Source organism: Sinohyriopsis cumingii, chromosome 4 (assembly GCF_028554795.1).
Source record: "Sinohyriopsis cumingii isolate HCF-2022 chromosome 4, ASM2855479v2, whole genome shotgun sequence".
Classification (NCBI taxonomy): Eukaryota; Metazoa; Mollusca; class Bivalvia; order Unionida; family Unionidae; genus Sinohyriopsis; species Sinohyriopsis cumingii.
The window spans coordinates 98,614,559-98,626,972 of NC_142964.1; the positions used below are offsets into that span (position 1 = coordinate 98,614,559).

At 36.0% G+C, this 12,414-nt stretch overlaps 1 protein-coding gene across 3 annotated transcripts in view; it reads right to left on the reverse strand.

The window, feature by feature from the left end:
• Nucleotides 1-12,414, reverse strand: part of LOC149801746 (ubiquitin carboxyl-terminal hydrolase 3-like) — a 77,183-nt gene that overhangs the window by 26,878 nt on the left and 37,891 nt on the right. For all 3 annotated transcript variants that reach the window (XM_089956072.1, XM_089956071.1, XM_089956070.1), the window contains 3 exons: nt 9,711-9,795; nt 4,818-4,909; nt 2,873-2,986 (listed from right to left, as the gene is read on the reverse strand). In XM_089956072.1, the coding sequence (XP_089812198.1) occupies nt 2,873-2,986; nt 4,818-4,909; nt 9,711-9,795 (291 nt within the window). The remainder of the gene's footprint in view (nt 1-2,872; nt 2,987-4,817; nt 4,910-9,710; nt 9,796-12,414) is intronic.

Consider the following 12,414-nt stretch of genomic DNA (forward strand, 5'->3'; position numbering starts at 1 on the left):
TAACTGGCCTACTGGTCCTGCCAAGAAAGTGTTATCATGATGTAGCGTAGAAGTAGCTGTAGATCCTTATGGTAACTGGCCTACTGGTCCTGCCAAGAAAGTGTTATCATGATGTAGTGTGGAAGTAACTGTAGATTCTTATGGTAATAAGAAAGATCCTTATGGTAACTGGCCTACTGGTTCTGCCAAGAAAGTGTTATCATGATGTAGTGTGGAAGTAACTGTAGATTCTTATGGTAATAAGAAAGATCCTTATGGTAACTGGCCTACTGGTTCTGCCAAGAAAGTGTTATCATGATGTAGTGTGGAAGTAACTGTAGATTCTTATGGTAATAAGAAAGATCCTTATGGTAACTGGCCTACTGGTTCTGCCAAGAAAGTGTTATCATGATGTAGCATGGAAGTAGCTGTAGATCCTTATGGTAACTGGCCTATTGGTTCTGCCAAGAAAGTGTTATCATGATGTAGCGTGGAAGTAGCTGTAGATCCTTATGGTAACTGGCCTACTGGTCCTGCCAAGAAAGTGTTATCATGATGTAGTGTGGAAGTAACTGTAGATTCTTATGGTAATAAGAAAGATCCTTATGGTAACTGGCCTACTGGTTCTGCCAAGAAAGTGTTATCATGATGTAGTGTGGAAGTAACTGTAGATTCTTATGGTAATAAGAAAGATCCTTATGGTAACTGGCCTACTGGTTCTGCCAAGAAAGTGTTATCATGATGTAGTGTGGAAGTAACTGTAGCTGACAGTGATCATGATAGCTTGGATTGCTCCACGGTTGATTAACCTTGTGGACTATGACACCCATTGAAAAGTAAATCATTCACTGAAGTGACATCATCGTGTATACTGATTGCATCACTGTCCTTCTAAGGTCACTTCTGCACCCCAATACTAAAGCCCACTGATTTTCAATCCATGAGGTGCCTATCTGACATGTATTTGTAGACTGGCAAATAGAGCAAGTAACAAACGTAGAATGGCTGTCATTCCTTGGTTTCCATTGTTTACATAGCTTACATCTGGTCTTGTCTATGGTCTAATTCTGTCAAGGCAAAAATAGAGCAGATAATATATACAGGTGTACCCCAGCAGTAGTACTGAAGTATTCATGGGATTTAGTGCCAATCCCTGTATTATGGGGAGAGAACTTCCACCTATGTGGGCAGACAACTTTCAGGTTCTTAGCTAAAATGTTTCAGCCTGGGAGGGCTGGATTTGTGAGGTAGTAGTTGTTATCCCAAGGGGCTGTCCATTTAGTACGTATGCATGGAGGGTGGGTGTCTACTGATAATGTACGTACGCATAGGAAACGTGCGTGTGTGTGAAACCTCGATAATAATTTGTATTATATGTAACCTGTTTGACTGGGATCAGTTGGCATTTAAATTTTAGCAGACACTAAACAAACTTTTTAAAGTTACACAGCTTATTTCTTTTTGATGCAGCCAGACATTCAATGTCGGTAGACTATCTGTTTTATTAAACATGTTAATATTATTAATCCTTGATCGTTTCTGTGTGGATTAAATATAAGCTATTCTATAGAATTCAGGTGTGTGTGTGTGTGTCAAGCATACATACTGAGGTGGGGGCAGGTAAAAATGTATGCATGTGTACAGGGAGGGGGAGGGGTCAAGCTTTGTCAGATTTTTGCTTACATATTAAATGGATGGCCCCTATGGTATTATGATCCAGTAACATATTTGATGAAATATGTATTCCGATCAATTTGCTGTTTAAAAAGAAAAAAGAAGATGAAGCAATCACCTAAACATTTCTGTACAAAACTCATGTGATCATTTAGAATGGTCAATTTCAATAAGTCATTCTTTGTTCTATTGCCAGAGGTAGGAAAAATATTCCAGAGGATATTCAGAATTTTCTTAAGATCAATCTTTAATAATATCATTGAATACTCATTAAATCTTTAATAATATCATTGAATACTCATTAAAACCTCTCCCCAAAATAAGATCTCTCCCTACTAACAGCCACTTTTGGAATTCCATTTACTTGCTACGAGCAAAATGACCTTCAAAATATATATGTTACCTACCAATTTGGACAATATATTTTACTTCATTCTTTGTTGAAAACAAAACAAGATTTTTATCTATATGACACGATGCTCCAACCACTGGCAAAAATAAAGTCGACATCCACCAAAATTCAAAAACTTCTAATTTTAAATTTGTTAAATTGGCATGAGATATCTATATATGTACCCTGACTTAATTTTTCTACAAACTTACCTAATTTCATTTTCAATCTATATATGCATAAAAGCAACCCTGATTTCATTTTTCTACAAACTTTCCTAATTTCATTTTCTATCTATATATGCTTTCAAACAAGCTTATGCAATTTCACTTTTCTATTTACATATGCATACAAACTAACCTACCCAATTTCATTTTTCTACCTCAGATAAGGTTTTTGCTTAAACAAGCCTACTCAATTTCATTTTCTACCTGAAGTAGGGTTTTTGCTTCAACAAGCCTGCTCAATTTCATTTTTCCACCTCAAGTAGGGTTTTTGCATAAACAAGCCTTCCTATTTCATTTTTCTACCGTAAGTCAGGTTTTTGCATAATGAAGTCATAGCTTCTGTCTACAAGTCTACATCCAAGAACTTAGAAACTGAAGCAAATACAAAGATCTGCCATGACAATGCCCATTTTTATTGCATATTCAACCCCACCCCCACTCAAGTTTCTTGGGATGGTGGGATACATGGAAAAGCTTCTTAGAATCGAATAACAGATGGACAAGCTTCTTAGGATAGAGAAATTGATGGACAAGCTTCCTGGAATGGAAGGATAGATGGGCAAACTCCCCAGGATGGAGGGATAGATGGGCAAGAACTTACACATCTTCATCACTCTTGTCTCTGGTCTTCCTGGAATGTGTACATTTCAATTTGTGACTCTTGTCCTCTAGTGATGGTAACTGCTTGATATAGCCACAGAACTGCTGTATATTACTGAAATATACCACATATAAAAGTAACATCTATGAGCTGCAGTGTCAAAAACTCTTATAGAATTTTAAAGTATAACATATAAACAAAAAGTGAATAAATGCGACTTTCTTTTCTTTATGTCATAATTACAACTCGTATTTGTTTCACTGAATAAAAGAATCTATTTAATAATACAGTAAGCCACTGACTTGAAGTAATTGTAAAAAAATTGTTATTGCAATAAAATAAAAAGTGAATAATGGATATTTGCTTGTATCTACTCAATTTTTGCACCCATGAGATGAAATATATCAGTTATCCACTCAGAAAAAGCAAGCATTTTTATGCTCAAAAGTGTTGGCTTGCTAAAGTGTGTAACAGATTTTAGCAGCATATGGTTATCTCTCGTGTTTATAATTTATGTTTACGCCATGTATGGCATATGTTTGCATACAAAATTTGAAAGATCTTTCTCTCATAATTTAATGGAAAAAAAAACACATACTTGAAACAAAACATTTAGAAAAAAAGACATTAAGTTCACAGTGGGATTCAGACACAGTTCTCTTGCATGAGAGGTCAACATGTTACCACTGAACCAAGCAACTGATAACATTGCAAATGAATTTTTTGGGTTATAATATTATTGATGTCTATCTGAAAAATGTTCTTGAGGGAAAATATTAAATTTATAATTTGCTCCAGTCATATATCAAAATTAACTCTCTTAGAAAATCCACTAATTTGCAGGCTAGCATAAACAAAGGTGTAGATATACATATAGATGTCTGAACTTTATTAAAAGCATCAAGTCGCATATTTAACTTTATTATATTTGCACTTACAAATGCAAAGGGTAAAATTACAAAATAACTTTGTATTTTCATCTATATGCTCATTTCTTTTTTAATAAAACAGTTCAAATATGTCTAAAAAACTTATTTTTGGTGACTTGGTCATATACATGTCTGTTACAATAATTTATTTCCAAGTTTTGAATTTATCTAGATCTAATGATGCATAATGCAGATATGGTTCTATTATAACATGGCTATACATTTTCCACCCATGGAACTGAGCCCATGGTTTTCTGAATAACCATCTGTAATGCAATAATAATAATGTTTGTTCTGCCAAACTGATACCCCATCTATGTAAAACTACAAAATGTTATTGTTATATTTTTGGTTTTGGATCTGATAAAATGGGTGTAATGTTCTGCACACAAACCACGACATCTATATAAAAGAGATGCCACAATGCCATATCTACCCTTTGCCTGGTCATTTCCCCAAGATGAATAATAAGCAAACTGGTGACACTAACATGTCCAGTGAAGCCACCTTTGTCCTTGTGAAAGGCACTTAGCTCCCTCTTCCTTGGTTTGACCACACCAGTGGCCTAGTGGTTAAAGCATCCACTTCAGATGCGGGAAGTCATGGGTTCAAACCTCGACCGACTCATACCAAAGACTTATAAAAATGGTACTAACAGCTGCCTCACTAGGCGCTCAGCATTAAAATGTTAGTGTTAGGACTTGTCAGCCTGGTGTCAGTATAATGTGAATGGGTGGGACATCATGCTACATTACTGCTGCATGATGACCCAGTGCTAGACATTACTATAAATTGCCACACTGCTGATATTAGTGTGATACGACTGATTTTTTTTTTACAGCTAAGTTAAAAATCCAAACTCTATGCCTGCCGCCACCACCCTCCATTTCCTTGGCTTGATAAAGCCAGTGATGTGTTGAATGTACCATAAAACACAACCAACCAACCAATTATCACTGAGCAGAATTCAATGTAAACACTACATGATCAATAAAATGTAAACAAACTCCACTTACTTCAGTGACTGCAAGACAGCATTCATAAAACAAGTGTTCCCAAGATTACGTAACCCTGAAGATTTGGGTCTGATGGCTCGCACTTTGTCATCCTGAAAGAAAATATCTTAAAACGTAAATTATGACAATCGCATTTAAACACACACATACTCCACACAAGAGGTCACTTCTCCCTAAAATTTGAGTCTAGCTTGATCAGTGCCTTAAACACGAAACTTTTCTGGCACTAGAAAATGAAACATGTCTCACCATACTTAATCCAAGGATACAATACAAAAGAATCACATCACAACTTTGGTACATAATAGTGGAGTTATTGCACAATCAGTAGCATCTGGTTACAGTCATATCCATGTACCATTTATAAGTCACATCAAACAGCAAACAACAAAGATCTTGATCTGCCATAGCACACCATGCCTGCAGATCAGGGTCTATATTGTTTGTTCTATTGATAACTCCTAACAAACAGCACAGATCCAGAACTGCCTGCAAATAATGCACCAGCAGATCCAGTATGCAACTCAGTCACGCTTCATTATGAATGCTACATTGATTAGTGTTTGATATTTATGCTAGTCTGGTCATCATTGGGGGACTAAAGGAATTTTGCTTGTTTCAGGTATGCTTATCGGGGTGGGGGGGAATGGAATTAACCCTGCAAGAAACTGTACAAATACCAAAATTTCAACTCACACTGCAGAATCTAACTGGCTATTCTAATGTCATCATGACATTTGATGGTCAAGTGGCTAAATGGCAAGGACTATATGACATAAAATCTGAGTGAGTATTGCAAATAGCACCCATCACAAGGCCTATATGACATATAATCTGAGTGAGTATTGCAAATAACACCCCTCAAAAGGACTATATGACATAATCTGAGTACTGCAAATAGCACCCCTCAAAAGGGCTATATGACATAATCTGAGTACTGCAAATAGCACACCACACAAGGACTATATGACATATAATCTGAGTACTGCAAATAGCACCCCTCGCAAGGACTGTATGACATATAATCTGAGTGAGTACTGCAAACAGCACCCCTCACAAGGACTATATGACATACAATCTAAGTGAGTACCACAAATAGCACCCTTCACAAGATACAACAAAAGTTCAAGATACTGGCTTATTTGTGACCACTAAAATCTCCTAGGAACTCAGGGATCGTCCTGGGCTTTGCCAATGTTGGAAATGGCGATTTTTGTTCCTTATTGGCGACAAAAATATCCCATCTGGCGATTTTTTTGGCGACAGACTTTTTGGTTATTTAATTTGTACATACAATCATGGATTTGGACTGGATAAATTAAAAGGGAGAACAAAAGGAAGCCACAAACTTGACTAAGCAATGCATTGGAATCAATCTGTTACACAAACGATCCTTTGTTAGTATTGACAACCCCATCTTTACAGTGCATTGTTACATCATAATCTGCTTATGCTGACATCTTGAGTATTGTATGCTGTGATACAGTCAATCATGCTACTGAACTATACCTACAACTGACCGACTTCTGAAGACGCGAATAGAACTGATACAATTAATTGAATGGCTAATCCTTCTGTTGTTTTTTTTTACATATACCAATAGTTTTGCTGAACCTTGATAGACAACTGATAACCTCTGAAGTACCAACTACTGTGTATAAATACAAAGCAAATGGAAAAAATCTCAATCACAATTATATTTGTCGCCAGTGCAACATTATCATGAGCAAACGAAGTTAGACGTTGCGTGTTCATCATCTCATCCTAAGTTACAAAAATTAACAGCGTTTGGATTTAGTGCAAATTCATCAGACAATACAGTCACTGAACCCGATGATAAATCTTGCAGTCCAACATCATCTACATGTAGTGCTTCAAGTGCAACACCACATTAGGATGAACAGGGCAAAAATTCCCGAAAATTTCTAGACAGTTGGAAACTTGGGCGTCTGTGGCTGAGATATGATAAAACGTTAAAACAGATGTTCTGTGATGTATGTATCAAGGCAAAGTTCGTCAATTCATTTACAACAGGCTGTGATAATTTGAAGAAGGAGTGTGTCACCAAACATGAATCCAGGCGGGGTAAGTAATATTTGTGCATTTTACTCATTGATCTTTTCCTTTTGCCATCAATCCCGTGTTACGGCTGCAGAGACTTAAACTATGCAACGAGAAAAAGCAAAAAAAACAAGTTTTGCATAATTAAAAATAATTATTTATTTCTCAAAATACAGGAGTGAAAGAATCCCTAAATTGGGTGTGAATTTATGCTTATATATACGGTCCAATATTGCCAGGTGTTGACTCGTGTAAGTTTCATTTGTGGGAATGGAGATCCTATTTTGCTTGTCGAGAAAATTTATACAGCATTCAGTGATCATTCTTGGGATTTAGGAAGCAATTCACTACAAGCTTTGTGAAGCTAGCCATGGGGGGGGGGGGCATTTAACTACGGAATGCATGCAATCGACGGTCACATTATACGTCACTTATCTTACATTGCAATGTACAATCATAGGGTTTTATTATTATTAAAATGTCAACTAAAGTTGATAATGCATTTTTTTTCAGGTAACAACAGTCATACATGTGCACAAATGGTGATGCGGGATGCCAACACCATGGAAGCAGCGAAGATCACTGCCATTACTAAAAGCAAAAATGCTATTATTAATGCTATGCGGAACACTTTCTTTGCGGCTTGCTACAACCTGGCTAATACAATTGTCCCAAAGTTGCACCAGTTGTGTATCACACAGGTATTGAGAATATTATATTATAGCTTGTTAACAGTAATATTCTATGGATTTAAATGACAGTAACATAGGGAAAAACACGTGTACAACCTTAATATATTCAATGTGATGTTACTGTAGTACACCGTGATTGTTGTATAAATGCCAATTTTTTCTTAATCGTATATATATATATATATATATATATATATCAGAACATGTATAATTATAAATGAAATATTTATGGCAGACAAAATTAATGATTATTTCTATTTCAGGGTGCCACCCAACTCTCAGACCTCAAAGTAGATAAGCACACATCGTATGACAGTTGCAAAAGCACCAGTGAGTTTCAGCAGTCGTTGCCGATGTAATAGTTGATGAGATGGTTACTGAGGTCAAGGAATCTCATGTTTACAGTGTCATGCTTGATGAAAGCACAGATGTTTCAGTACATCAGAATTTGATTGTTTATGTTAGGTACTCAACTAGTTTGGTTGGCAGTGTTGAACCAGTGACACAATTTCTAGGTATTCGTCAGCTTCAAACCACAAACGCAGAATCTATATATTCAGAGTTGTTAGGTTTAATTAAGTCATTTGGTTTTAGTCTGGACAATCTGACTGGTATATCAACGGATGGTGCTGCAGTCATGTTGGGTTGCAAGAGTGGTGTTGTAACCAGGTTGAAGGAAGCTACTAAAGGTTTGCTTGCAACTCACTGCATTGCACATAGGTTAGCTCGGGTACAGGTGCTGCAGCTGATGAGGTTAGATACATGGTCAAGTTTCAAGATATACTGAATAATATGTACAAGTATTTTGCATATTCCCCCTGTAATATGTGTAGGCTTGAGGCAATTCAGTCAGTGTTGGAGTGTTCTCACACTCGCTTGCATCAGGTATTCCACACAAGGTGGTGTACAGGCAGTTGTTGATAATTTTCAAGCTCTAGTTAGTGTCTTCTTGGAAGACAAGTCTGCAAAGGCTCTTGCACTGTATAAGCCCATTACTTGTTTCAAATTTGTTTATACAGCACACTATATGGCTGACATTCTGAGGCCTTTGGCAGTTCTGTGTCAAGCTTATCAGAGATCTGATATTGACTTTACCGAGGTTAATCCCCTTCTCCACTCCACTATTGAGCTTCTTGAAAGTCTGAGATTCGAGTCTGGTAGTAACATTTCTAGGTTTCTTTCTGAGATTCCAGCAGAACCAAGTTTAGATTCATCAGGTTTGTGTACTTTTGAGTACAAAGGCCATACAATTAGCGATGGTGCTAAGCAAAGGTCGGAGGCTGCATCATCTTGTGCCAAATTTATAGATATTGTTATAGACAATCTAAAAGCAAGGTTCACAGAGGAGGGTGATCCGATAGTTTTGAGTGCTCTAACCAAGTTGTTTGATCCCTATTTGTATGGTTCACAGGCTAACAGTTCCATTCTTTCAGAGGTTTCAGGTATTGTTTCAGATTACTTGTCTACTTGTGGGTTAGGTAATCAGTCAGAGGTTAGTCAGGAGTTGGCTGGCTTTGTGGCTTATGCTAGGCTTCAAGATCTCAGGAATGGTAAGGTGTATAGAGGTGTTAAGGACTTGATTCAGTTGGCAGTGAGATCCAGGGCAACATACCCTTGCGCGTCTGCAGCTGCTGAGAGACAACTGGTGTCACCTGTCAGCACTGTAGACTGTGAACGTGGATTCAGTAAGATGAACCTCATAAACATGACATTAGAAATAAACTCTGCATCTCATCTCTCGAGAATTTAATGAGAATCAGCATGTACAGATGTGAAAAATTAGACTTTGAAACTGCATTCAACAAGTGGGCAGCCCTAAAATCGTGACGGATCTTCATGTAACACTTTGTAACATTTTGTTAATGCTTCTTGTAATTAAAGTATTAACTAACCCATCTTTTGTAATTTTCATTGCCTGTTACATTAATAGACTAAATTAACACTTGGAAAAATGTACACTATTTGTTCTGGCGACACTTTTTGAAAATTGGCGACAAAATATTGAGGTTGGCGATTTTTTTGGCGACAGCTTTTTAAAAGCCAGGACCATCCCTGGAACTAGTAATCTTTGAACCAGCAGTAATCCCTGTGCTAGTAAACAATTTTTGCAGGCAATGACCCCTACTGATTTTAGATTTACCTTTTTGCACCTTTTTCTATCTTGATTTTCTATAGAATCTGTCGATCCTCGTCTTCTTGAATTTTGTTGCTTCAGATTTTGGGCACTATGAAAAAGATATAAAAATATTAAAACAATCTAGATAATGATCATAAAATCTGTATATAAGAAAAATGAGAAAAATTTAAATTAGTTTATTGTTTTCATTTCAATCAAATTTTGGACAATTTAATTCAAAAGAAAAAATTCTAGTTATATTCCAAGCTCTAAAATCTACCTGCAACAAAATACGTAACCAAAGCCAGTAAATTATATGGCTGTAAAATTCCACATTTAGAACCAGCAATATTGCATAATGAGTAAAATTACTGCGAGTTTTCAACAGAACCCAGTCTGTTGCCTTTGTCTGTATACTTGTTAGTGTAACACCTGCATCTTGCTTTCATACAATTTCACACTACACTGTAACATTGTTGAGCATTTTGCTTAAGCAGGTAAGATAGTAACTTCTCAACACTAGACCTATAACAATATTACACTAAAGTTTCAGTTTAATACAGAAAGTGATACTAAACATATAAGACTTGAAAAGTTTTTAAGTCCAGTTAAGGAGATTTTTGTGCAGCTATTAAAAGATTCCATTTAGTTTTTGTCCACAGTTTAAAATAAAATTGCACAGTAAGCCACATAACAAATATGGTAAAGATGCTATGAGAAATTATACGTTGCACCTCTTTTTTACAAAGTAAAAAATATATAAAAGTTGTGCAGCTTGTTTCCATGATTGGCAAATGAATACAATGTACCAGTCATGGCAAATGAATACAATGTACCAATCATAATACTGGAAGTAGGGAAGAACTAAGGATGGCTTATGGGTAAAACATCAATGCACACACATCATATTAAAATTTTTTACCACTGATGTAGCATACATGTATAAAGATGTTTTTCTCCAACTATCACACACACCGATGAGAAAGTTAATACAAGATCATAGGCATCCAGTGTGGCAGGTCAAAAATGAAATAAACCGATATCAAATGCTGATGTTTTGATAAAAACATCCCAATAATTGCAAATCTTATTCCTTTCAGGGTTCACCCTTAGGGATCAGTATTATGGAGTGTAATTACTTAATCAGCTAATGAGTAGGATATGTGGATTAATGTGACTTCTGAATGACAGTAGTCAATGAGTAGGATATGTGGATTAATGTGACTTTTGAGTGATTGTAGTCAATGAATAGATATGTGGATTAATGTGACTTTTGAGTGATTGTAATCAATGAATAGATATGTGGATTAATGTGACTTTTGAGTGACAGTAAGCAATGAGTAGATATGTGGATTAATGTGACTTTGGAGTGACAGTAGTCAATGAGTAGCATGTGGATTAATGTGACTTTTGAGTGACAATAGTCAATGAGTAGGATAAGTGGATTAATGTGACTTTTGAGTGATAGTAGTCAATGAATAGATATGTGGATTAATGTGACTTTTGAGTGATTGTAGTCAATGAACAGATATGTGGATTAATGTGACTTTTGAGTGATAGTAGTCAATGAATAGATATGTGGATTAATGTGACTTTTGAGTGACAGTAGTCAATGAATAGATATGTGGATTAATGTGACTTTTGAGTGATTGTAATCAATGAATAGATATGTGGATTAATGTGACTTCTGAGTGATAGTAGTCAATGAATAGATATGTGGATTAATGTGACTTTTGAGCGACAGCAGTCAATGAATAGGATGTGGATTAATGTGACTTTTGAGTGACAGTAGTCAATGAGTAGGATATGTGGATTAATGTGACTTTTGAGTGATAGTAGTCAATGAATAGATATGTGGATTAATGTGACTTTGGAGTGACAGTAGAGTAATACCTCATGCATTCGCGTTTCTGGATTCACGAATTCACGGATTCGTGAAATTTTCATTGGTACTCTCTACGCACATGTTTTCTTTATTTTATTGAATTGTACCTTCGTTATATGACTTCTGTGACATATGAAGTTTACCTAGTTTACCTTCCTGACAATGACAAAGAAAACGTCAGTCATTAAGTTTACAGTCCCATTTGTTATATGGTTTTACCTTACTATGAGTGCAAAAGAAAACGGCAGCCAATGAATTAGTATAGGGGTAATATTAGTATACATGTACCATACTGTAAATGCGCTAGTGTGGCAAATACCCATTAAGCGATACTGTACTCTATTTTTACATCAACCATTTATTTCTCTTTTTAAGGGTAACGTATTAAGCTAACTTTTAAATGAAATTAAAGTGCTTTGGGAGCATGATTTGGGTCATATTTAGGGTTTAAACCCTAGAAATAAGCATTTATTAGCATTTTTAGTGACTCGTACCAAACATTCGCGATTCCTCCTGATCCGCGACTGGTTCTGGAACCTAACCTCGTGAATGTTCGAGGTATTACTGTAGTCAATGAGTAGGATGTGGATTAATGTGACTTTTGAGTGATAGTAGTCAATGAATAGATATGTGGATTAATGTGACTTTTGAGTGACAGTAGTCAATGAATAGGATGTGGATTAATGTGACTTTTGAGTGACAGTAGTCAATGAATAGATATGTGGATTAATGTGACTTTTAAGTGATTGTAGTCAATGAACAGATATGTGGATTAATGTGACTTTTGAGTGATAGTAGTCAATGAATAGATATGTGGATTAATGTGACTTTTGAGTGACAGTA